The 27205-nt window shown below is 34.1% G+C and overlaps 1 protein-coding gene across 1 annotated transcript in view; it reads left to right on the forward strand.

The window, feature by feature from the left end:
- Positions 1-27205, forward strand: part of LOC126890359 (DENN domain-containing protein 2B-like) — a 378730-nt gene that overhangs the window by 341984 nt on the left and 9541 nt on the right. Inside the window, exons 5-9 of the mRNA XM_050659238.1 lie at positions 6935-7345; positions 10683-10894; positions 19597-20094; positions 22257-22428; positions 26594-26824. Of these exons, the coding sequence (XP_050515195.1) occupies positions 6935-7345; positions 10683-10894; positions 19597-20094; positions 22257-22428; positions 26594-26824 (1524 nt within the window). The remainder of the gene's footprint in view (positions 1-6934; positions 7346-10682; positions 10895-19596; positions 20095-22256; positions 22429-26593; positions 26825-27205) is intronic.

Consider the following 27205-nt stretch of genomic DNA (forward strand, 5'->3'; position numbering starts at 1 on the left):
CTGTTTTATAGAATTTTCGCTTCAGCCTCATTGGAATTTTTCTGTCACACAACACACCACTCGCTTCTTTCCACTTCATCCATCCAGTCCTAATTCTACTGCATGCATCTCCATCTATTTCTCCATTACTTTGTAATACCGATCCCAGGTACTTAAAACTATTGCTTTTTACAATCAGTTCACCATCCAAAGATACCATTTTATTTGTAGTAACTCCATCTTTAAATGAACATTCCAAATACTCTGGTTTTGTCCTATTAAGTTTTAAACCTTTTTCCTCCAGAGCTATTTCCTACTAACACGACATCATCAGCATACATTAAGCACCATGGAATGTTACCCTGTAGTTTCGCTGTTATCTGGTCCATAACTAATGAGAATAAATACGGACTAAGCACAGAGCCTTGGTGCAATCCTACTGTCACGTGAAATTTATCAGTCTCTCCCACACCCTTCCTAACACTGGTCGTTACTCCCTTATACATACCCCTCACAATCTTTACATATTCACCAGGGACTCCTTTCTTATTGAGTGTTCACCACAGAATCTCTCGAGGAACTCTATCATATGTTTTCTCAAGATCAATGAATACCATATGAGCGTTTGTTTCTTTACTCCTGTATTTTTCCATCAACTGTCTATAATGAAAATTGCATCTGTTGTTGATCTGCCCTGCATAAAGTCAAATTGATTCTCGGATATTTCGGTCTCTTCGCGTATCCGTCTATCAATTACTCTTTCCCATATTTTCATGGTGTGGCTAAGCAGTTTTATAGCCCTGTAGTTTGTACATTGTTGTATATCTCCCTTGTTTTTGTAAACAGGTACCAGTATACTGCTTCTCCATTCGTCTGGCATTTGTCCAACTTCCATAATTCTATTAAATAGACCTGCTAGCCACCTTGTTCCTGTCTCTCCCAATGCTCTCCATACTTCCCCAGGAATATCATCTGGTCCTACCGCTTTTCCTTTCTTTATTTTTTGAAGCGCTTGAGCCACTTCCTCGTTTGTTATTTTGTCAAAGTACTATCTGTTATTTATAGTAAGCTGTCAAAGTACTTTCTCCATCTCTTTTTGACATCCCTTTCGTGAACTAGTATTTTATTATTTTCGTCTTGGATACATCTAATCTGATTAAAATCTTTTGCTTTCTTTGCTCTCTGTTTGGCTATTTTAAATATCTTCCTTTCGCCTTCCCTGGTATCAAGTTGATCGTATAGGTTTGAATACGCTTCTGCTTTGGCTTTTGCTACTGCTACTTTCGCTTCCTTTTTCGCCACCATATAGTTTTGAAGATCTGTGTCGGATCTGGTTTCTTGCCACTTTTTATATAATTTTCTCTTCTCTTTTATTTTTCCTTGTACTTTGTTTGACCACCACCAAGTCTCTTTATCCTCAAACTTTTTCCTGACGTTTTCCCAAGTATTTCAATAGCAGTCTCTCTAATAATACTGGACATTTTTCTCCAAATTGTATTAGGGCTTGCTTTCATGTTCCAACATATTTTTTCTACTATTCTTCTCCTGAATAGACCTTCTTTCTCATCTTTTAGTAGCCACCACTTGATTTTTTGTGGTCCTCTCCGATATTTTTGTTTAGTTTCGCTTTTTTACTTCGATGTCCAGAACAAGCAGCTTATGTTGTTGGCTTACTGTCTCACTAACTATTACCTTGCAGTCCTTGCATTCACGTATATCTTCTTTCCTTATTATGAAGTAGTCTATTTGGCATTGATGTTGTCCACTTTTGTAGGTAATAAGTTGAGTTTCTCTCTTTTTAAAGAATGTGTTAACAATCGCCATATCCAATGCTGTTGCTAATTCAAGCATGTCATCTTCAGCCTCATTTCTAGTTCTGAAGCCTAATCCCCCATGTATTGCTTCGTATCCTGCCTTGGCTTGGCCCACATGTGCATTGAAATCACCTCCTATTATAACTTTCTCCTCTGACGGAATATCACTCAGGACGTCTCCTAATTGGTCATAGAAAGCTCTTCTTTCATTCTCACCCAGACCTGTTTGAGCAGCACACACACACACACACACACACACACACACACACACACACACACACACACACACACACACACACACACACACACACACACACACACACACACACACACACACACACACACACACACACACACACACACACACACACACACACACACACACACACACACACACACACACACACACACACACACACACACACACACACACACACACACACACACACACACACACACACACACACACACACACACACACACACACACACACACACACACACACACACACACACACACACACACACACACACACACACACACACACACACACACACACACACACACACACACACACACACACACACACACACACACACACACACACACACACACACACACACACACACACACACACACACACACACACACACACACACACACACACACACACACACACACACACACACACACACACACACACACACACACACACACACACACACACACACACACACACACACACACACACACACACACACACACACACACACACACACACACACACACACACACACACACACACACACACACACACACACACACACACACACACACACACACACACACACACACACACACACACACACACACACACACACACACACACACACACACACACACACACACACACACACACACACACACACACACACACACACACACACACACACACACACACACACACACACACACACACACACACACACACACACACACACACACACACACACACACACACACACACACACACACACACACACACACACACACACACACACACACACACACACACACACACACACACACACACACACACACACACACACACACACACACACACACACACACACACACACACACACACACACACACACACACACACACACACACACACACACACACACACACACACACACACACACACACACACACACACACACACACACACACACACACACACACACACACACACACACACACACACACACACACACACACACACACACACACACACACACACACACACACACACACACACACACACACACACACACACACACACACACACACACACACACACACACACACACACACACACACACACACACACACACACACACACACACACACACACACACACACACACACACACACACACACACACACACACACACACACACACACACACACACACACACACACACACACACACACACACACACACACACACACACACACACACACACACACACACACACACACACACACACACACACACACACACACACACACACACACACACACACACACACACACACACACACACACACACACACACACACACACACACACACACACACACACACACACACACACACACACACACACACACACACACACACACACACACACACACACACACACACACACACACACACACACACACACACACACACACACACACACACACACACACACACACACACACACACACACACACACACACACACACACACACACACACACACACACACACACACACACACACACACACACACACACACACACACACACACACACACACACACACACACACACACACACACACACACACACCACACACACACACACACACCACACACAACATTCAATACCTCTTTATCAATTAGGTACAAATTTCACTGACTACATTCTATCACTCGTTCTTACAACTTCCACTACGTTATCTTTCATTCCGCTATCAGCAATTATACCAACTCCATTTCTAGTGTTACTACTCCCTGCATACCACAATTTGTAACCTTCATCTAGTTCTTTCGCCCTTTGACCTTTCCACCTAGTTTCTTGAATGCAAGCAATTTGAACTCTCCTTCGTTTGAGCGCATCCACTAACTCCAGACGCTTACCTGTAAGACTACCAAGATTCCACGACCCTATCCTGATTTTTCTAACCTGCAATGGTGTTCCCCCTGAGATAGTCCTCACCCGGAGATCCGAAAGGAAGCTCATTTTACTTCCGGTATATTTTACCTCAGGAGATGCCATCATTTCAGTATAAGTTTTTTGTGTGTCAATAAACTTATGTTAACTTATGTAACTGTTAGGTGCCAATAAACAACAATGTAATTTGCAGTTTACTTTTTTTCTTCATATTTTGCACAGTAAAATATTCGTTGTCGCGATAATCCAAAACAGTCGTATTATTCGTGGAATAGGGTATATTATGACACTTCACAGAGTGTTGGTTTTCACAACCGTTGTTGACAAATATTATCAAAGGATACGCCGGACGGCAGCTGATTGTTAATTGATAAAAATAAAATAAATGACAGTGACTATTATTAATTGTTATTTCAATGGGACATTTTGGAGATAAATCCCGAAACAGGTCGATTTTTATTTTTAAATTGTAATTTTTTGACATATACAGTAGGTATGTCCCTGTAAGTTGTATCCATATGGAAAACTTTTTTATTATTAATTTTACGAAAAAAAGTTATTCTTCATAAAAGCTCTGCATGGTCCAAAACCTACGATTCAACCATCAGATATCAAATTTTATGAATATTATACGAGGTATGTCAAAAAGTTTGAATTTCACTCAAGAGTAAAGTAGCTTTATCTTTCACAATATTTAAAATTGCTACTATGAAAAGTTGTTTGGAATTAAAAACTATATTCTAATATGCAATTACATCCTTCTAATTGAAAAATTTTTTTTTCTAAAATTTTGGATAACTATTATTTTCAGTAATTTTAATTCTAATAACTCTTTTATTATTAATTTTACGAATAAAGTTATTCTTAATAAAAAGTTCTGCATGGTCTAAAATACTCTAAAACCTAAAATACAACCAACTTATGTCAATTTTATAAGAGGTATATCAAAAAAGATAAATTTAGATCAAAAGTAAAGTACCTTTATAGTTCAAAATATTTCAATTAGAAGGATGTAATTACATACTGAAACATGTTTTTTTTTATTCTTAAGGTGATACAGTAGCGATCGACAGGTAGCAAAAACGCGTTCCAAGATTGCGGCTGTAATTTTGAATATTTTTTCGAGATATTTGGTAGACGTATTCGTAATATAATAAAGAATGGCGGTACAGAGTCCAATTTGTAAAATTTATTAATATGTGTAAATTACTTTGTAATTAAATACAATATTAAAAAAACGAGCCTGTACCGCCATTAAGAAGAACAAAAAAATACACTTTCTTCAAATAAACTTTTTTATCCGATGCCTAGATTTTGTGTCATTTTGGAACTACTAAATTTTTTTATTTCATTAGTAGTTCCAAAATGACACAAAATCTAGGCATCGGATAAAAAAGTTTATTTGAAGAAAGTGTATTTTTTTGTTCTTCTTAATGGCGGTACAGGCTCGTTTTTTTAATATTGTATTTAATTACAGAGTAATTTCTACATATTAATATATTTTTCAAATTGGGCTCTGTACCGCCATTCTTTATTATATTACGGATACGTGTGCCAAATATCTCGAAAAAATATTCAAAATTACAGCCGCAATCTTGGAACGCGTTTTCGCTACCTGTTGATCGCTACTGTTTCCTCTTAATAACTTTTCATAATAACAATTTTCGATATTGTGAAAAATAAAGGTATTTTACTCTGGAGCCAATTCATATTTGACATACCTTGTATAAAATTAATAAAATTTGTCATAAGATGGTTGTATTTTAGGTTTCAGACCATGCAGAATTTTTTATTAAGAATCACTTTTTTCGTAAAATTAATAATAAAAAAGTTTTCCATATGGATACAACTTACAATGACATACTGTATATCATATTAGTGACGTCATCCGTCAGGGCGTGATGACGTAATCGATTATCTTTTTAAATGGGAATAGGGGTTGTGTGGTAGCTCATTTGAAAGGTTGTTCAATTCTCTATTCAGTAATATAAACATTAACATCATTATTTATACAGGGTAGTCAAAAAATGAATTAAAATAATGAATGTTGCATTAAATTAATTGACGCAAAAATAAGAATATATATAATTTATTTAACTCAAAATACATTTTACTGCTGTCAGAAAATAGAAAAAAATGTTTGTTTCACAAATTAACATTGATTTTCGCTTAAATTAAATGTCAAACAGCCTCTCACCTGCCTCTTGGCAGTTTGAACAATTAATTTAAACGAAAAGCAACGATAATTTTGCAAATAAACATTTTTTTCTATTGTCTGACAGCAGTAAAATATATTTTGAGTTGATTAAATTACATACATTCTTCTTTATGCGCCAATTAATTTAATTCAAAAATTTTTTGTTGGCCACCCAGTATATGGCCACGATCCCTATTTCCATTTAAAAAAAATCATAGATTACGTCATCGCGCTGAGATGGATGACGTCATTAATATGATATGTATGTATATGTCAAAAAATTATAATTTAAAAATTAAAATCGACCTGTTTCGGGATTTATCTCAAAAATCGTCCATTTTAGAGAAAATGAATTTATTCCATAATTTAGCCCCTCTCTGTATATTTTAGGAGTATTCTATATTTGGAATCAATCCTTGCGTTATTCATTCTTTGTAATACGACTCACCCAGAGTTCTATTGATTCGAATGCCTTATTATAATCCACAAATGCTAAATGAAGAGGTTCATTGTATTCATTAGACTGTTCGATAAGTGTTGTAAGTAGTCCAGCATTAATTCCGCGATTTTTTAAAAAGCCTGAGTAGTTAGTCGCTCTTGTTTGTTTTGATATGCTTATTGCTTGGGACCGCTAGAAATAAATCAATTTGTCAATATTAATACATCTATATCTGCAAATAAATATTAGACATTATCTAAAATATGTTATTGTTTCTTTCAGATGTCTGCCGAAAACTCCTCCCTCTCTTCTTCCACATCTGATGCTGATACATCGCCAACTGAGGAATCTCCAAAAATTCGCAGTATTATAGAATGTTATGAATCTAAAAGTTCTAAAAGTTCCCCAACCGTTAGCCGGGCGACCGGCAAAAGTCGAGTGGAGAATTTAAAGAATTCGCTCCAAAAAACCTTGGATACAAGTTTTAACAATATATGTTCCATGAAAGATTCTGATTCAGAAAATAATGACAGCGAAAAAGTGTCCTCTATTATCAAGAAATTCGAGACATATCGGCAAAATGTACCCAAATATTGCACCAATAAAGTTAACAAGGATACGTTATTTTATTGTTGTTTAATAATAGAAAAAGTCAAAGATATAGCCAGGATTAAATTTAAATATCCCTCATGTGTAAGTATAAATAATGATTATATAGAAAATACAAACATGTGATGTGGTCTTATCTTAAACATTGAAACTGATGTATAGGGAACATACACACAACCAAACTTATAGGTATGAAATTATCTGATACGAAAATAATAAAAGTCTTGAAATAAAAAATTGAAACTATTTGTTTAAGTCAATAGCATAAACAATTTCAATCTAAAACTGTTAATGTTTAAGTTGCTTTTATTTATTTATGTGTTTTTTAACCGCTTAACGTGCTTACCCGAGTTAACTCGGTTTTAAAGTACGTTTCTATTTTCGCTTAACCGAGTTAACTCGTGTTTAAAATATTTGTACTATATATAAGGCGCCGACGAGTTTTAACTCCTCTAGCGCTAAATAACGGTATCCCCACTGGCATGGGCGTCCATACCTATGGGCAGGGGGGCCCGTGGCCCCCTCCCTAGCTTTCGGGTGCTTTAAACTATATATGGTTATCCAAAGTATACGAAATGTAATCTGCCACATCTTCTCGTCTGGCCGCTCCTAAAAATTTTTATGTGGGCACCTGTGCCCACTTGTTTTCTCGTTTCTAATTTTAAACTTTCTACGATCGACTGCCGACTGGGGTGGGATCACGATGAGTAGAATTATATTTTGCTGACGTCACGTTCTGCCCCGACTGTGACGTACCTCTGTGTGTAACCACTTGTTTTAGAGTGTAACACACTGTTAACAATATTTAACATGATTATACTTGAATAATTGCGATTTTCTTCTTTTACTTGTAGTATTTTGTAGGTAAAAAGTTACGACCGAGTTAACTCGGGTGAGCGCATGAGGGTATTTGTTATTTTATATTTTTCTAATAAAATATGCGTTTTTTTAATTTAGATTATCTCTAGTGACAATAGTCTTGTTCGTAGTTTATTTTACTGTAATAAAATAAATAGGTAATTTTTTGACGTATTTTTGCAAATAAATGTGTGCGATAAGCGGTTTTAATATTCAGTGTATTCACCCCTAGCCCTTATCCAAGCCTCAATTTTAGGTTGGCATGCTCATAATCAGATTGTCAATATTTTGTTGAGGTAGGATATTCCAATTATCAAGAGCAGCTTGTACTAGCCGTGCGGTGTTTTGTGGATTATCCCGGCTAGCTCTAATTTTTTCTTTAAGCATATCCCACAAATGCTCTGTAGTGTTAAGGTCGGGTGAGCAAGCAGGCCACTCCAGAACAGTGATATCGTCTTCTTCAAGGAAGTCTGTAGTCGCTCTGCTGGTATGTGGAGGTACATTATCATGCGTGAAAATAAAATTTCTTCCAATTGTCCCTCTCCACAGCCTAACTACAGGTTCTAAAACCAACTCAAGATACCTGCTAGCTGTTAAAGTTGGTTGGATGAAAATTAAAGGAGTTTTTACTGATCACAATGCCTCTCCGGAACATGACACTTCCTCCTTTATATCTGTAAATAAATCTGTCAGTTTCCGTTCTTGCTTGTCTTCCTCGTCTTCTTAATACTTGAATTCGTCGGTCATCTGATTTCACACGAATCCTGGTTTAGTCTGAAAATAGCACATTTTTCCAGTTTCCAATGTTCCAGCATTGGTGTTAAAGACACCAAGTTAGGAGATCAATCTTATATTGCCCGGATAACTCGAGAACCAGTAACTGTCTCTTGCTGTTTACTCCTTGGGCACAGACTCTTTTCTTATCGTTTCAACTGAAATACACCTGTAGCTTCCAAAAGCTGCCTTTGGAGCTACAGGTAAGAAATTGTTGGGTCTCTTGCAGGTCTTATTGGACAATGACACCATCGGGGCGAGCCGTTGTTACTTTTTGGCGACTTTGTCTTGGTCTATATTTAAGCTTTCCTAATTCCTGATACCTAGCATAGGCTTTTAACACCACGTCCTGTGTTACACCTACTACTGCAGCTATCCGATATTTTTGTTTTTGAACGCAAAAGTTAGTTTATTTATTTTCGTTAAATTTACAACTGAAGCAAATAATCTATAACGTATCGAGCTATGTTATCTGATTTTTTTATCGGTTTGTTTATTTTCAATAAGTAACTTTAATTATTTGCGACAATAACAAGTTTGTTTAAAAGAAATAAAATATTGGTTTGAAATACACTCACCCGCACAACATTCCTCCACTAAAAATGTTTGGTTAAGTTTGACAATTTATAACTTTATTATTTGTACTCCGATTTTCAAGATTCTTGCATCAGTTTGTAGGTGCATGTCTTGATATCGTTATTATTCCGGTAACAAAAAAAAAATGCGTAGATGGCATTATCCGGGGCTGAATGGAAGCGTTGTATTTTCTCCTAACTTTAAAAAAATCTGTGGAAAAACTGAATAGCTGATTTTGTTTCATAGTTCTTTCGTATTATCCCGGAGGCATCGTTAAGATTTTGTTTTTAGAATTATCTGAATATCTCTTTTATTGTAAGAGCTGCAGAATTTTGCTATTATCTTAAATAGGAGGTTGGATTGATAAGATTAGAATGGCCCGCATGCAGCCCGGATCTCAATCCTGTCGATCATTTATGGGATGAATTGAAAATAATTATTCGTCGTCATCCTAGGCCTCCAGAAAATTTGGTACAGTTATGGCCCTGGTAGAGGAATATCTAGCTATTCCCCAGGCAAGGATAACATATCTTATTTATTCGATGCCAAACAGATTGCAAGCAGTCGTTGCTACAGAGGTGGACATACCCGCTATTAAATTGTTTTGTTTTGTTGTTATTTTTGTTTTGTGTTCATTTTAGTGCGTTTGATATTTTTAATTAAATAAACCTTTAAAGCAGTATTTTTATTTACAGCTTTTACAAGAAAAGAGATATTCGGATAATTCAAAAAAATCTTAGAGATGCCTCCGAGATAATACGAAAGGAGTATGAAACTAAATAAGCCCTTCAATTTTCCCACATAATTTTTTAAAGTTGCACCTCCATATAATGCCATCTAAGTAAAAATAAATTTATTACCGGAATAATAATAAACGATATCAATACATGTACCTACAAACTGACGCAATAATCTTGAAAATAGGAATACAAATAATAAAGTTATAAATTGTCAAACTTAATCAAAGATTTTTAGTAGCGGAATTTTGTGCCGGTTAGTGAATATGATGATTCCATATAAGTTTGGTTGTGTATATATACTTCCTCTATTCCTTTGAAAGATAAGCTCGTATGATTACAAACTACCTACTCAAAAATTAGTAATGTAATCAGTCCATCTGAATCTTCAAATAGACTTGCACCCGCTACCTTGTATAAGTTGTATACCTAGTTACTTAATTTTTATTTAATAAATAATATTTTTTATCTTTTAGGCTGAAGTTCCTCAAAGCATAGAACATCTGTGCTTTCCCGAAAATGACATTACAACGCTAACTATGTCGGACCTCTCGCAAAACTATTCCCTCTTAATAACCAATGATAAAGGTGAACGTACATATGGATACTGTAGAAGAGTACTTCCTGAAGGTTCATCGTGTTGTTTACCACTAACCTATTGTATCTTGAGCAAATATAGAGCTCCCAGGTAAGAATCGTATACAGAGCGTGGTTTATGTCTGGTTGCACCGACAAATCTTAAACTCCAGCTTAGCCCAGCTCAGCTTATAGATAGGGCAGAAAAAAGTCTCACTTACGTTGCACCATAGTTTTCGATACTTATCTAAGCACGTCTTAACTGAGACGAAGTTTAAGATACAATCCACGTGGATCTATTGGTGCAACCAGGCATTAATATAGTTATTTTTAATTTTATTATGCATTCGTTATTTTACTTTTGTCTTTTTTAACTGGCCAACATTCAGTCCTATATGTTGGACAATAGTTCGTCATAGCTTGTCTTAGAAACTGTCTTATAGAATTTCTATTTTATTTCATTAAAATTTTTCTCATTTCCTTTCATTTCTAACATGTTCTAGATTTCGTCGGAAAATTCTAGATATCCTGTTTTTGTACCAAGTTCGGGACCCATTCTTTAAAGGGTTTAGCGTCGTAGCTAGCGTCGAACAGGGTCTTTAAAGAGACCCTGTTCCAATTCTCTGATTATATTTCAGAATTAATTTTCAGCATTACTTATACCACATACACAAAATGGTTATTAATAAAGAAAGAAATAGATAGAAGTCAACAAGATATCCTGACACCAACCAGATACAATCAGAAATAATGGATGACGGAGGAAATTTTAGATTTAATGGAAGAAAGACGTCAACATAAAAACAAAGATAATCAGATGTACAAAAAATAAAATATAAAATTAAGCAAGCGAGAGAAAAATGGTTAAAAGAAAAATGCACAGAAATAGAAGAATGTCGGAAATGACATGATAGTTTTAGCAGACACAAAAAAATTAAAGAATTAGCTCACAACATTAGAAAGAGAAAGCTTGGAATATTGAAAAATACACATGGGAAACTAGTGTCAAATATGTACTAACAAAAAATTCAAGATATGAATAGAATACATTAATGTTCAAAGACAATAGAACAGAAAAGATGCAAGTAGAAATAGAAGATGGTTTGGTTTTAACGATATTAAGAGAGGAAATTAAAATGGCATTAAAAACAGCAAAAATGACAAAGCAGTAGGTCCAGACTAAATCACAGTAAAATGCTTAAAATTCATAAAAGATGAAACTTTAGATATTATAGTAAACTTGTTTAACACAATATAAACAACAGGACATATACCGAAAAACAGTGGCCACTCTCCATTTTTTTGCGCTATCCCTAAAAATGTAAACGCTGAAGCCTGCAGTGAATATAGAACAATATCAGTAATAAGTAGTGATGTTCTTAAATTGTTGTTGAAAATAATGCATGGTCAAACTGCAAACTTTATCAAAGTTACTCTTTTGTGGTGTGTTTTACTTCAAATTTAACAAATAATATTATGGAAAAATCTTTCAAAATAAAACTAGAATTTTATGTTCTACCAAAATGAATATACATTTTTGCGCCAAGTAATATTAATATCAGCTCTTTTGTAGCTGGAATATTTTGTGCGCCATCCATTTTTACCGCGTTTTGCGGTTTTTTTTTTATTCTTGTATCAGGAGTTTTTCAAAGTTTTTTTTTTAAATTAAATGTATAAACTTGAACATAATGTTTCCCGATTGCACATTAAGTGTTATAAACCACTAAACCATTACCGCCGAAATGGTCTACTAGCTACGACGCTTAACTTGTGATCGGGTACCGAGTACATTTTCCAGCCATTCCAATATTTTTTTAAACTATTTTTTTTGTGTTCATCGAATGTACGATGTCTTTTTCTAGATTTTAAAATGCGATTTGGCCCATTTTTCAATTCAATCAGTTTGAGAGAATTGAAAACTTCGCGTATATAATAATGTAGCACATACATGCAAAAATGTATGTAGGAGAGGGAGGTGCCACTAACGAGAACTATTGTTGCCTGTGATATATTTACTTAAAATATTAGGTACATTGTATCCATTTTAATTCATTTTAGTAACGTATCTTTTTTAATAAGATACAGTAACCGACACGCTACTTGACACACGGGAACAATGAGCTATTACAGTCCAGGACCCCGATTTTTGACCCTTCGCTTCGATATCGATCATTCGCTATCTGTACACTCTATAGATACAGTTCGATAACGAAGCGAAGGGTCAAAAATCGGGGCCCAGGACCCTTCACTTGTTGCAATGTTTATTTTTATGTCTAGTGACGTTCAGAACGTCAGACAATGTATAGAAACCGAATATTAACATAGAGCGTTGTGAGCGGCCGTAGCGCAACGGCATAATCGCTGGCCTCATACGCCAGTACACGTGGGTCGACCTGCCAACTACAAACAATTTTTCATTTCTAAAAATGATACGAGCCGTCTCACCGTGCCTCGGAGAGCACGTTAAACCGTCGCGGTCCCCCTGGGCTAGTGTGTACATCGACACTAGTTACTTGAAACAGGGTTAAAGATGTAAATGGCGCCGGAACCTGTCCGAAAGGATCTCCCCGGCAAAGATGCCATACGATATTATTATTATTAACATAGAAAGTTGACAATTAATAGAACAGCTGTATTTGACGTTTATAGCTGTCATTTTGTTAAAGTTGTAAAAGTTTTAAGTATTGTTTTAAATATTCTTGTTGTTTGAATAAAGTTATTTTAAAGCAGAGTAACAATACTATTAAATAATGTATTTTTTGTATGGAAAAAGAATTATTTTGAATAGTTTCTCGACAGTAACGTGACAGAGATGACAGCCACATCTGAGAACGGACCGGATTAGCCCATAAGCATAGCAATTAGATACCTACCCATGTGTCTAGTAGTGTGGCGCTTACTGTATACATGGTGAGTCACCACTAACGCGACGGAAGATTACAGCAAAATGGTAAAAGATTTGAAAACAATTTAAATTGAATAGTTTGTAAGTTGATAAAAGCTACATTTTAAAATTATTTTGAAATATACAAGGTATCCCAATAAATGGCGGCGTGTCAAAGTTATATTTTTTCTTATGGAACACCCTGTATTAGCGTGGCCCAAAAATTTCAAAATTGTAGAACATCCCTAGGCACCCTCTCATTTTTTTACTTTGCCTAATAGAAGTAAATCCCTAAAGTTTCAATGTCATAGGTGGAGTGGAAAGCAGTGCTCAAAGTCTTCAAAGTTTTGAAAATTTCGCAATTTCGTCGAATTTTCAAAAATTAATATCTTACATTATTTTTTTGTTTCAGATGCTGAAATTGTGAAAATTGTGCATTTAAAGACTTAAGTAATTGATATATATATATATATATATATATATATATATATATATATATATAAACTGATAATATTTGTCTTAAAAGACTATTTTGTTACTAGTAGAAAATACGAGTCAAGTGCAAAAAGTGAACAAAAGTAAGAACTGTGATTTGTGCATGTGCGTAGTCATGGCTTCGCCCTCCACTTCAACGCGTAAAGCAGACAATATTTTTTAAATTGGAATAAGAGAATTAGAACCCATATCTCAGTTGAACGAACTACCTTCTGTAAGGCAAGTTCTTCTCAGATTTCATTTTTTCCTAAACGAGAAAAAATCCATAAGGAATGCTAGCCACTTAACCTTGGAAGAAGTGATGTCAGTATGGCAAAAGGCTGCGATTCCTACCAGATTAAAAAAACATTGTATTGAAAAAGTTGAGAAAATACACAATGAATGGCTTATGCTAAAGAAAAATAAAGGAAGAAACTCCGATGCCCAGAACAAAAGACAAAATCTGTTTGTAGAGCAGCTCGATCAGCTTTTTGATATTGCTCACAGTGAAGCCCTGGTTATGTGTAAAGTAGATGAGGACAGACAGTTTCTAATAGATCAAAGAACTGACAGAAAAATGATCATAACATCAGAAGACAAGGAATATAAAAAAAAACAGGAGAGAATCCTTGAAAGAAAGTTAAAAGAACAAAAAAGACTTCAAAAAGCTCAAGAGGGAACCGCTTCGCCTCTGGTGACTCCGACTGCTTCCTGCCAAAGTTCAGAGGATGATTCATCAGATGAGTGTACTCCAGTAAAACACAGCTCATCAGAAGAAGAGCTGTATAAACCATCATCATCATCTTCGGCATCCCAAAGAAACAAAAGAGATTGATTCACACACAGACTTGTCATCTCCACCAATCGCAAAGAGAAGTTTGTTTTCCACACATGTTGTTAGTGCATTGGATCGCAACAAAGTTTCTGATAGGGAAGCTTTAAGATTAATGGCTCCTATCGCAGCAGCTCTCGGTCATGATCCCAGTGAATTGCCGCTCTCAAGAAGCACTATTCAACGGGAAAGGAAGGAAGCACGAAAAACTATATTTCAAACTATTAAAGAATCTACCTCTTTTGATAATCCCGTCATTGTACACTGGGATGGAAAAATTCTTCCTGATATTTTGGGAAGTGACAAGGTAGACCGTTTGCCTGTCATAGTATCTTGTCCTGCTGACAATACAGATAAATTGCTTGGTGTACCAAAATTAGTTGGTGGTACTGGTGAAAATTCAGCTAATGCTGTTTACAAAAAGCTTACTGAATGGGGTTTGGGTAAAAAGGTAGTGGGTATGTGTTTTGACACAACATCTGTAAACACAGGGTTGAAAAATGGAGCTTGTGTTCTGATTGAACACCTAGTTGAAGGAGAATTGTTATGGCTAGCATGCAGACACCATGTTTTAGAGATTGTACTCAGTAAAGTATTTACTTTCTGTTTTGGTCCCTCCAGTTCACCTGATATACCTATATTCAAAAGATTCAAAGCAGCATGGCAATATATCAGACAAGATAGTTATCAGTCTTTGGGAAACATTCCTGGCAGTGAAGATTTCAAACAATCTGCAGTTGATGTTCTCCAAGTTGCCTTAAAAGGCAAAAATCAGCCTCGGGATGACTATATGGAGTTGATTGAGCTGGCTTTAATTGCTTTAGGCCACACTCCAGCCAAAATTCATTGGAGAGCTCCTGGTGCGGTACACCACGCCCGTTGGATGGCTAAGTTGTTATATGGCATCAAAATCTATTTGTTTCGTGATGACAGTGGTTTCGTGACAACGCAAAGGGAGAAAGCTCAGCTTGAACGCTTTGTGAAATTTGGAGTTCTTGTCTACGTCAAGTACTGGGTAGAAGCTCCTTTAGCTTCAAATGCTCCATGGTCAGATCTCTCACTGTGGAATGATATGACAAAGTACCATGATATTGATCCTTAAGTAACTGAAATTGTCAAAAAGGCTTTCAAATCTCATCTTTGGTATCTTTCGGATGAGTTGGTTGGTTTGAGTCTGTTCTCAAAAAAAGTATCTGTTGATGATAAGGTGGAAATCGTTGAAAAAATGAAATGTGAGCCTGCTGAACGGAAAGTGAGAGGCAATTCAGCACTCCTAACTGAGAAAGCGCGTTTGGCTGATTTTGCTTCAAAAAGATCACTGCAGTTACTTGAGAAATTGGAAATCAATACCAATTTTTTCACCAAAAACCCAGATGAATGGACCGATGACCAAGAGTATATCAAAGGTCAAAACATCATCAGAAATCTGAAAGTTGTTAATGACTTGGCTGAAAGAGGAGTAAAGCTGTTTGAAGAGTTTAACAAGCTGTTAACAAATGATGAAGATGAAAAGCAGGTGCTTCTCCAGGTCATAGAAGCTAACAGAAAGATGGTGCCTACAAAGACTACAAAACAAGCGATCGTCGATAGTTTGAAAATATCAACAAAGGATTGATCGCCCACAGCAAATTCTTTTCATGAATATCATTGCATTGTTTTATTGTACCTTTATACTGTAAATAAAATACATTTAGTTTACTTACTTTGAGCTGTTTTTTCTTGATTTTTAATTCCCTCAAATATTCCGATTTCCGATAAAATGTCTTTGAGCACTCCTTTTCCAAATGGAATATCATCTTGAAATTTTGCATAAATACTATTAATATTATAAGTAAAAAAGTTAGAGGGTGCCCAGGTGTCTAATATAACTTTGAAAAATTAACATTATAATGTGGGCCACCCTACCCTGTATTTTATTAAATTTTTTAATTGTCCGCAAAAAATAAGGTATAGTTTCATAAGGCTTTCCTATACCTACGTACAGAGTGTTCTGAGTTATGTTGACTTTTCTTAAAATGTAAAGTTTTAAAAGAGCTCAAGTCATTTACGAAATTATAAAAACATTACTTTTACATCTAAATAGTTGGATATTGGTTGAATGTATTCCATGATTAATTATTACACATTTGTCTACAGGGTGTTCAAAATTTACAGTTTTATTAGTGGAGTACTCAATGTGTCATATGATGCTTATTTTAAATGGAACACCATGTATATTAATAAATAATTATACTAAACAAATTTACCTCTTTCGAATGGTATATGGATGTCCTATTCCTAGGTGTCATGGTTTTTGCGTAATTTACAATTATTTAAATTCTTAATCTGTAAATCGATTTTAAAACAAAAGATGTAGTTAATTAATGTCATTGTATGACATTGTCAGTTTATGATCGTACGGTCTGGTAATTATCAAAACTATAAACAGCGGTGTATGATATTCAATTTTTTTTACTTAAAAATGGCTTTGGCAGAGCCAATTACATTCAAATTTAATTGTTCCTAAAAATTAATAATCACGAAATATATGAAAGAGTAGACATGCTACTTTTCATTGGGGAATATTTTTAAAATTGTCTCTTAGGTATCCTGATAGAAGACACCCAAAAATGGACGTTTTTGAGAGATTTCTCGATAGATTCCGTGCTACTGGTAATGTTGCAGAGATACGAAAAGTTAAATAAAAATAAGCCATTTATTTTTAATGACGTCAACGAACTTGATGTCTTGCTTTCTGTTACGGAAAACCCAAATACTAGTACGTGAAAAATTTCGAGTCAATTGGAAATCAGTCAAACGAGTGTATGTAGAATACATAAGAAAAACCACTATCATCCGTATAAAACTCAACTACACCAGCATTAGACAGAACAGGAACGTTTAACTTTTCGTTTATAGACTTAAGAATTTGGAGAAGATCCTGATTTTTTTAAGAATGTATTGTGTACAGACGAATCTACCTACTTTTCATAATAATCGTCTAGTTAATAGACATAGCTTTCATTTTATTATGATACAGTAAACAAACATTTTACTGTTGATCACCAACACCGATGAAGTGTTAATGTTTGGGGCATTATTCTGAGCGAGTACGTTATCGATCCATATTTTTTTTGACGAAAATCTGAATAGAGTAGCTTTTTTAAATTTCTTAAAACAAGTTTTTTGGATCCTTCTTAAAATCATCCACTTAGCGTGCGAACAAATATGTGGCTCCAATTTAACGGAGCTCCTGCTTATTTTTGACGTGATGTTAAGAACAACCTCTACATAAAATTTAGAGATAAATGGATAGATAGATTCGGTCCATATATTTGGCCACCTAGGTCACCAGGATTGACCAAGATGAATTTTTTTAAATGGGGTTATAATAAAAATATTGTAAATGCTGCACTTCCTACCCTACTACTTCAGATGATATTTTTATGAAATTAAGAATTTCGAACGCTTTTGCGTCTCACCAGCCATGTTAAATAATGTAAACAAATCATTTAAAATCGCTTGTTGTATAAACACTTTGAACATGTATTACATAACTGATAATTTTCTACTTATAGTAAATTGTGGTTCCTTTTATATTTAGTTATTTTCTTAATATTATTACTTATAACGAAAAAATTTATTTTACAAATCAGCAAATAAAAATATATCTACATATTTATTTACAACTACACTCTATAACAACTATGCCAAGATGATGGGTTTAAAAATCGAGAGTTAAAAATCGAGAGTGACTATAAATATTTTAAATATCGGTGTACCGTTTAAGAAAATTGTAAATTACGCAAAAACTATTACTCCTAGTTATAGAACATATACCATATACCATTCGAAAGAGGAAAAACCTGCGTTTAGTATAATCCTTGATTAATATACATGGAGTTCTAATAAAATAACCATCATATTATGCTACATTGAATAATCCAATAATGAAACTGTAAATTTTGAACACCCTGTAAATAAATGTGTAATAATCAAGCATGAAATGCATTAATTATAAGATAGTTACCAGAACTACAATACAGATAGTTACAAAAACTATGACACCTAGGTATAGAACATCCATATACCATTCGAAAGAGGTAAATTTGTTTAGTATAATTATTTATTAATATACATGGTGTTCCATTTAAAATAAGCATCATATGACACATTGTAGACAAATGTGTAATAATTAATCATGGAATACATTCAACCAATATCCAACTATTTAGATGTAAAAGTAATGTTTTTATATTTTCGTAAATAACTTGAGAATAAGCCTTCTTTTAAAACTTTACATTTTAAGAAAAGTCAACGTAACTCAGAACACTCTGTACATAGGTATAGGGAAGCCTTATGAAACTATACCTTATTTTTTGTGCACAATTAAAAAATTCAATAAAATACAGGGTGTTCCATAAGAAAAAATATAACTTTGATGCGCCGCCATTTATTGGGACACCCTGTATATTTCAAAATAATTTTAAAATGTAGCTTTTATCAACTTACAAATTATTCAATTTAAATTTTTTTCAAATCTTTTACCATTTCGCTGTAATCTTCCGTCGCGTTAGTTGTGACTCACCCTGTATATGTTTGGTGAACTAATAGTATAGATCTTAAATGTATTTTTATATTTTAGGTTTTATAAGAAGATTTTAGTTGAGCTAGAATCCAGGCACGGCATTCCGAACAAATATAGAGACGAATTAATCAACCAATTCTACAATCAAAAATTTCCCAAACCTGGAGATTCAATAAGGATAAACCTCACCAACATAGAACCAAATGTTTACAAGACTGAAAATAATCAAGAGAATAACACTAATGAAAACTTTGAAGAATCCATTGAATTAGATGCATACATTCACGTAAACAGAACTGGGGACTATGCAGGAAGTCGGAGACTTTCAGAACAAATTTTCGTTAATGATGATGATCTAAAAAATTTGTGTATGATACCTAGTTACATAGTACAAAGCGTGGAAAAGAATGAACTGGTATTAACGCTTCATCCTGATACTAGGTTTGAGGACTCTGATCTCAAGAAGTTGCATCAATTGCCTTCTGAAATATTATTGAAGATATTTTCTTCAATGCTGTTGGAAAGAAAAGTTATACTTATCAGTTCTATGATAAGGTAATTAATTTTATTTAATTAAATGTGTCAAATATAAAAGTTGGTACAATGAAAATAGCTAATAACCTTTTTTACAATATTATGTTTCCATGGGGTTTAGCCAAAGTTATTGATTGTAATGAAAATTACATTTTTAACCAAATAGTGTTTGACGATTTTCGTTCTCAACGTTCTCAAAAAAGATTATTTTAAAAAATTCTGGCAAAATGTATAACCAATTTGTTATGTCCTTTCAAAACTGACATACTTGGCTTAGATCTTGTAGGCAACAACATGCATATGGTTGAAAACGTTGAGGTTGGTGTTTTTCCCTAGGAATATCAAAATCTGACCTTTTTGAATTTTTATGTTATTTTTGTGTAAACCATATATTGTTATACTATTCTTCAATAAGAACTTCAATTAACTGACTGTTTGGTGGTGATCATACCTGTATGTAATGATCACACCTTGGATACCTGCAATTATAGACCTATTGCACTACTACCGGTACTCTCCAAAATTATTGAGAGACTCATAAAAGCCCGACTTATGTCCTTTCTTGTTGAAAACAACATTTTATCACAAAATCAGTTCGGCTTTTTAAATAATAAATGCACCACTGATGCCATGTTTTCTGTACTACATGAGGTTTATCAAGCACTGAACAATAATCTTCACACTGCCACCGTTTTTTGTGACTACGCCAAAGCTTTTGATTGTGTAAATCACAACATTTTGATAAAAAAAAACTAAATTTCTACGGAGTTCGAGGTATTTCTTTAGATTGGTTCCAATCTTACTTGGATGATAGGAAACAACTGGTTAGAGCAAATGATACAGACTCTAGTCTCAAAAACATTGTATGTGGGGTACCTCAAGGTTCAGTATTGGGTCCTCTACTTTTCCTTATCTTTACTAATGACATCACTAGTTTAAAAATCGATGGAAAAATCTTTCTTTTTGCTGACGATACCAGTATCACTTGGAGCAACTCAAACATTGCAACTCTTCATGCTACTATAACTTCTGATCTACTTACAATAAAAACCTGGTCTGACTTTAATTTACTCTCATTTAACGTAGATAAAACAGTAGCATTGTCTTATAAAGGAGCTCTTCAACCCTTACCTCTTAATAACAGCCAGATGATCAGTACCGTTGATTCTGTAAAATTTCTTGGTATTTTTTTTAGACAGCAACCTTAAATGGTCCCTCCATATCGATTTGTTAAGAAATAAACTATCTTCAGCTTGCTATGCTATAAGATCTGTTTCGAATGAACTCAATCTAGCATCTTCCAAAATAACATATTTTTCTTTGTTCGAGTCACATCTTCGTTATGGTCTTCCTTTTTGGGGTTCTGGTACAGCTGCCCAATTCGATGTTATTTTCAAATTACAAAAAAGAGCAATAAGATATCTGTTTGGCCTCAGAAGAACAACACATTGCAGAAGTTACTTCAAAGATCACGGAATTTTAATCCTTCCATCTTTGTATATTTTAGAAACTGTTTGCTTAATTCGTAAACATCTACATGTCTTTCCACCAAGACCTAACCATAACTACTTCACGATAAATTCTACGTTTAACGTATATTTGCCAACCCCGTCCTCGGAGTTAGTAAAGAAATCTATATTATACTCCGCAAAAAAACTTTACAACCATCTCCCTCTACAACTTAAATCTGCAGTCAGCGTCTTAAGTAAATTTGTAAGTTTGTTGGTAAGGTAATCTGTAAGTTTGTTGGTATTTCTTATAATATATTTTAGTGCTAGACTGAATAGAATGCAAGTTCTCTTAATATGTTCGAATCAGAACTTTTCCTTCTGTTTAATATACTCAATAATATGTTTCTGCTTTGTCATTTCTGATATCTTCATTTCTTACTGTTTTATGGCGTTTTCCCCCCACTTTTTTTTCAAATGTTTCATTTTGATTGCGTTGATTTTTGATTAATGTTTTTTATGTATATTAAACACATAAACAAATAATAGCGTTATTCCCAAAGAAGAATGCAAATATGATATACCACAGAAAAATGGCTCCCTACATCTAAATAGATCTTAATGTATTTTACATATTAATTTAATGTACCTATGATACCTAAACTTTTATACATTTTTAGTTCTTTAATCTTGATTTTTAGTTTTTTATCTTTAATTATATATTTTTATTTTTAGTAATCTTTCGTCGTGTATAGACTCGCTTCAAAGTATTCTATATCCCTTTACGTGGCATCATACATGCATACCAATTCTTCCAGAATCTTTATGGGATATTGTGGAAAGCCCAACACCCGTACTATGTGGAGTACTGTCCAAATCCGTTGTTGAAAATTACCAAATTGAGAATGTAAGTATTATTAAGATACAATTTATAAATATGTATAGATATCCTTCTCTACTCGAATATTAGTAAGATTTTTTTGTTTTTATTACATATGAAAATATAGTATGTATGTACATACAGTACGTAAATCGTTCAGCTGGACATAGGGAACATACATTGTATATATTTAGATACATAAATACATATATTGTATTATATTGAGATCATTGTGGCAACTGAGCTCTCTCGATGACAATAATTTGGTTGTTAGCATTAAGGGGCATTAACCTCAAAATTTCGGCTGACATAAATAAACATCAAAATATGACAATGTAGTAGCTAAATACTTTTGGCCCAAGGGAATGGGAAATATGTTTAGTATCGAAATTGGTTTTGTATTTTAAAAAGTAAAGTTAAATTATTAACTCATTAATCATAAACTTTGTTTTTGGTCTATTTATGGACAGCCTTGCTTTAACACTCACTCATTCTATTTATTCTAACAGCTCTATTGCACCAAAAACTCGTACTTAAACAGAAGCTTCAACTAACACAGGTTAGCGCAGTTGCCACAATTCTCTCAATGTATATTCCCCATGTCCAGCTGTACGATTTACGTACTGTATGTATGAAAATATAGTATTTCAACAGTATTAACACCAAATATGAAGTAAATCCCAGCAATATTACCAGAGTTATAGATATTTGAATACCGCGCGGTGGAACGTGTGCTCTGCCTTTCCTATAGGGCTTTTCATCGATTGTCATTTGTTTCGAGCTTCTGTCATGTGTCACATAATATTAATATATCTACGTCATACGTCTGTGGTTTGTATTATTGTATATACCAATAACGTATGTCGTAGATATATTAATATTATGTGACACATGACAGAAGCTCGAAACAAATGACTGTGAATGAAAAGCCCTATACGCGCATGCGGTGCGGTTCTACCGCGTAAGATCAGCAAATTTAAACTCGTTTGTCTCGAAACTGTGTTTTTCCGTGCGGTAGGTACGACTTTTCAAGAATGAATCGACCAATTTTGCTGAAATTTTGCACAATTTATCTTTATACGTGATATATTTTTTCGTGATCGAACGATTATATTTTCAATCGGTCGACTCGTTCTTATTGTATACGAAAAAATCGTTTAAAAACGATGAGAATCTGGAAAATGTTAAAAAAATATCACAACATGGTACTATCCCGATATCCCGTTATTTGGTCTAACATTTAGTTTACTTTCGAAATTTACATCTAACTCTGATTTTACCTGTATGTTATTTTAACATGTAAATGATCTATTTTCAATATGTTATTGGTTTACTAATAGTAATGTTTTGCCGAGGCATTGCGACACAATTGATTTGATTTAACATAATTAGATCCGCTTCTTTGATTTGTCTCTTTTTACTGTCTGTTTCGTTCAGGACTATACTTCAATATTTCTTTCTTGAATCTCTTTCTTTGAAGGTTTACATATTTGAGATCTACCAAGTTCTTTATTTTTAACATTCGCCGTGTGCAAGTACATGGAGGGGATACGAGAAACGCTCGTACGTGAATCACGGAGAAATCTTGCAATTTTCTTAAATAATTCATTGTCAATTGAAATTGTCAAATTGGCGTATATTTCATATCTACTGTCATTGAAGAAGAAACATTATAAATATGTTGCTCCACAATATTGATAATATGATATTCAATTATTATATAAAAGTAAATTTAATTAATTGTATTATGCTTGTAGTAGTGCATTTTAATAATTAATTTTATTTACTACATACAATTCTTTACCTTTTAATAACACAACCTTAATATTACTTTTTCTTCTTATAATTTTTTTGGGCTATGGCCTTGACAATTGTCCAGTAACCAGGACCAATATGATTGGCCAATATAATTAAAAGTGCGAAAAATGTTGCCGAATTATGAAAGCAGGTGTCGCTTTTCCGAACTTGCACGGTCCGAATAAGATTGATGTTCCCGTATTCTAATATTCTTAGTGAACTGTCAAAATTTTTATTAAATATTATACAACCATTTGCAAATAATAATGACACATTCCTGACATGACAAAATACACAACATTTTTTAAATAAATTATAAAATATTGAATTTAATTCAAATAATATTTTAGTAAGTTTTGACATAAATAGTTTATTTACAAATGTGCCACTAGATAAGACTTAAAAAATAACCCAAACAAAATTAGAGAATGATAATACATTTACAACTATATAGGACAAGACTAACTGTATCAGATATAATGGGAGTTATTGACATTAGGTAATGATAATAACTATTTTCAAGTAAATAATGAATTCTATAAACAAAATGTTAGTCTAGCAATCGTCTAAATAAAATTTAAAACCCACAGTATGGTGGAGATATGTAGATGATATGTTCTCAATATGACCTCATGGATCAGAGTTGTTAGACACATTCCTAAATAATATAAACGATAAAGAAGAGACAATAACATTTACCATGGAAGAGGAATATAATAACACACTACCTTTCCTGGATGTTTTAATCTCAAAGAAGGATACTGGATATGGGACTCAGGTGTATAGAAAACCAACACACACCAACAGATATCTAAATTACCTACAAAAATCAAAACACATCAATGTTAAAAAAGGAATCATTAAATCCTTATACGATAGAGCCAAAATTATCTGTACCAATGCAAATTCATTCTTAGAGGAAAAACATTTGTTTTATTAAAAAATGATTATCCGTTGTCGTTTATAAAAAAGCAATTTTCAATAATAGACCGAATGGAACAGAAAACTTAGAACCGTATCCTATAACATTCACAAGAAATACTACGAGGAAAATAACAATACCATACGTAAAAGTATTACCCGAAAAATTTAAAACAATAGGAAACAAATTGAACATTTCAACAACGTTCAAATCAACAGGCACATTGAGATCATTTTATCTAATACTAAACCTAACAATGAATAAGAAGGAACAAAGAATTGTATTTATAAAATACCTTGCGAATGCGAACATTTTTAATCAGGTGAAACATCAAGACCATTATACGGTAGAATAAGTTAACATCAACCTTATATTAAAAATAGAGAATTGGCTAGATCTCAAATATGTAAACATGCATGGGAAAATGAATATAGAGTTCTGTGGAAAGATTCAAGTATAGTCCTGAAAGAAACAGATGGTAAAAAGAGAAAAATCCAAGAAGCTGTTCTAATTATGTATGTTGAATCAAACCAAGTGTCGCAAATTCCTCGGCAGAATGCAGTAGGATCAAGGATCTGGTCACCCATATTAAAAGAGGTTACCCATATTCATAAACCAATAACATATCCAGGATACATAATGTATAAAATATGAGTTTGTTGTTAAAACTAAATTAATGTAAGACTACAGCGCTGGTTTCCTCGAAAGCGGTGCCGACAAACTGCGACCGTAACACTGCGATGAATGACGTCATAAAAAACTGTACCATGCAAAATAATAGCGGTGGTTTCCAAGGATGCGTTGGAAGCCACCGCTTGCTGAGTTTGCACATGCCATTGCCGCAGTGAAGAACCTTGCATTTTTCACCGTAATCTGACGTAATTCATCGCAGTGCTACGGTCGCAGTTTGTCGGTGCCGCTTTCGAGGGAACCAGCGCTTAAGTATTTACCATGTGCGGATAGTATCATGAATTTTTTTGTGGTTGTTTCCTCATGATTTACTATGGGATCACTAAGAGGAGAATTTTACTGTCACCATTGCATGTGGTTGTCTTTTTAAAGACAAATCACATGCTAAGAGATTTCTGACGGATATTCTCGAAGTTAAAATTGATTTCATAAAAATCGAATACCAATAAAGTAGTCTCAGAAACACAACTCATAAATATTGGCAATATCACTTTAAAGGAATGAGTCAGATAAAATTAAACTATTAGAGTAATTTTTGACCAAACAACAAAAACAAATTTGTTTAATTTATTAATGTTTTGTATTTTGATAATGATTTCCGAAGTGGAAATCGAAACGTAAAATAAACTTAATTTTAAAGTAAAATTGTGGCTTATTAAAGAAAAATAGTATAAAACATAAACATTGCGATTTGAAAATACTTAGTCATCACTAATAATTCGTGCAGTCATTTTTTTAGTAATTACTAATAATTCGTGCAATAATTTTTATTGACTGTTTTAGGGGATCGTTGTAGATTTAGATACCGGTGCAGTACTAAGAGAAGAAGGAGACGAAAATAAAATATTGGCAGGAAGTATGCAGAAAGTGTGGAGACGAAGTATTATGTTAGCTAATAAAGCCGCGACTTCGCTGGAGTACGTTCGTTCGGTTTATTTAAGTGACGCTTACCTTCAAGTATTTATCATGTGTTTCAAGGATTATAAGAAGTATTTTAGGGACGGCGTTTTTCAGGTATATATACCTATATTATTTAATTATTTATTTATAAAAAAAGTCCATCATGCTTATTTATGTGCAAGAGGTCTATGGCAAAAAAGTATAATTACGTTATATGTTTTCAAAAAAAAATTGTATATTTCCTTCGACTTTTTCACATTATGAGTTCGCCGTTTTCGTTCCACAACGCTCTATTCTCCGTGTTACCTTCTCTGATTTCTCTATCTATCATAGCATTTCCTATGAAAGTTTTCCATCTTTAGCCGTTCTTCCTCTCCGTCTTCTTCCCGGCGGGTCCTAGTCCAATATTATTGTCGAATACCTGTGCTCTGGCATTCTTTGTACATGTCTGTACCACCACAATATACAGGGTGTTTGGTAACGAATAGGCCATAG

The sequence above is a fragment of the Diabrotica virgifera genome, chromosome 8, assembly GCF_917563875.1.
Source record: "Diabrotica virgifera virgifera chromosome 8, PGI_DIABVI_V3a".
Classification (NCBI taxonomy): Eukaryota; Metazoa; Arthropoda; class Insecta; order Coleoptera; family Chrysomelidae; genus Diabrotica; species Diabrotica virgifera.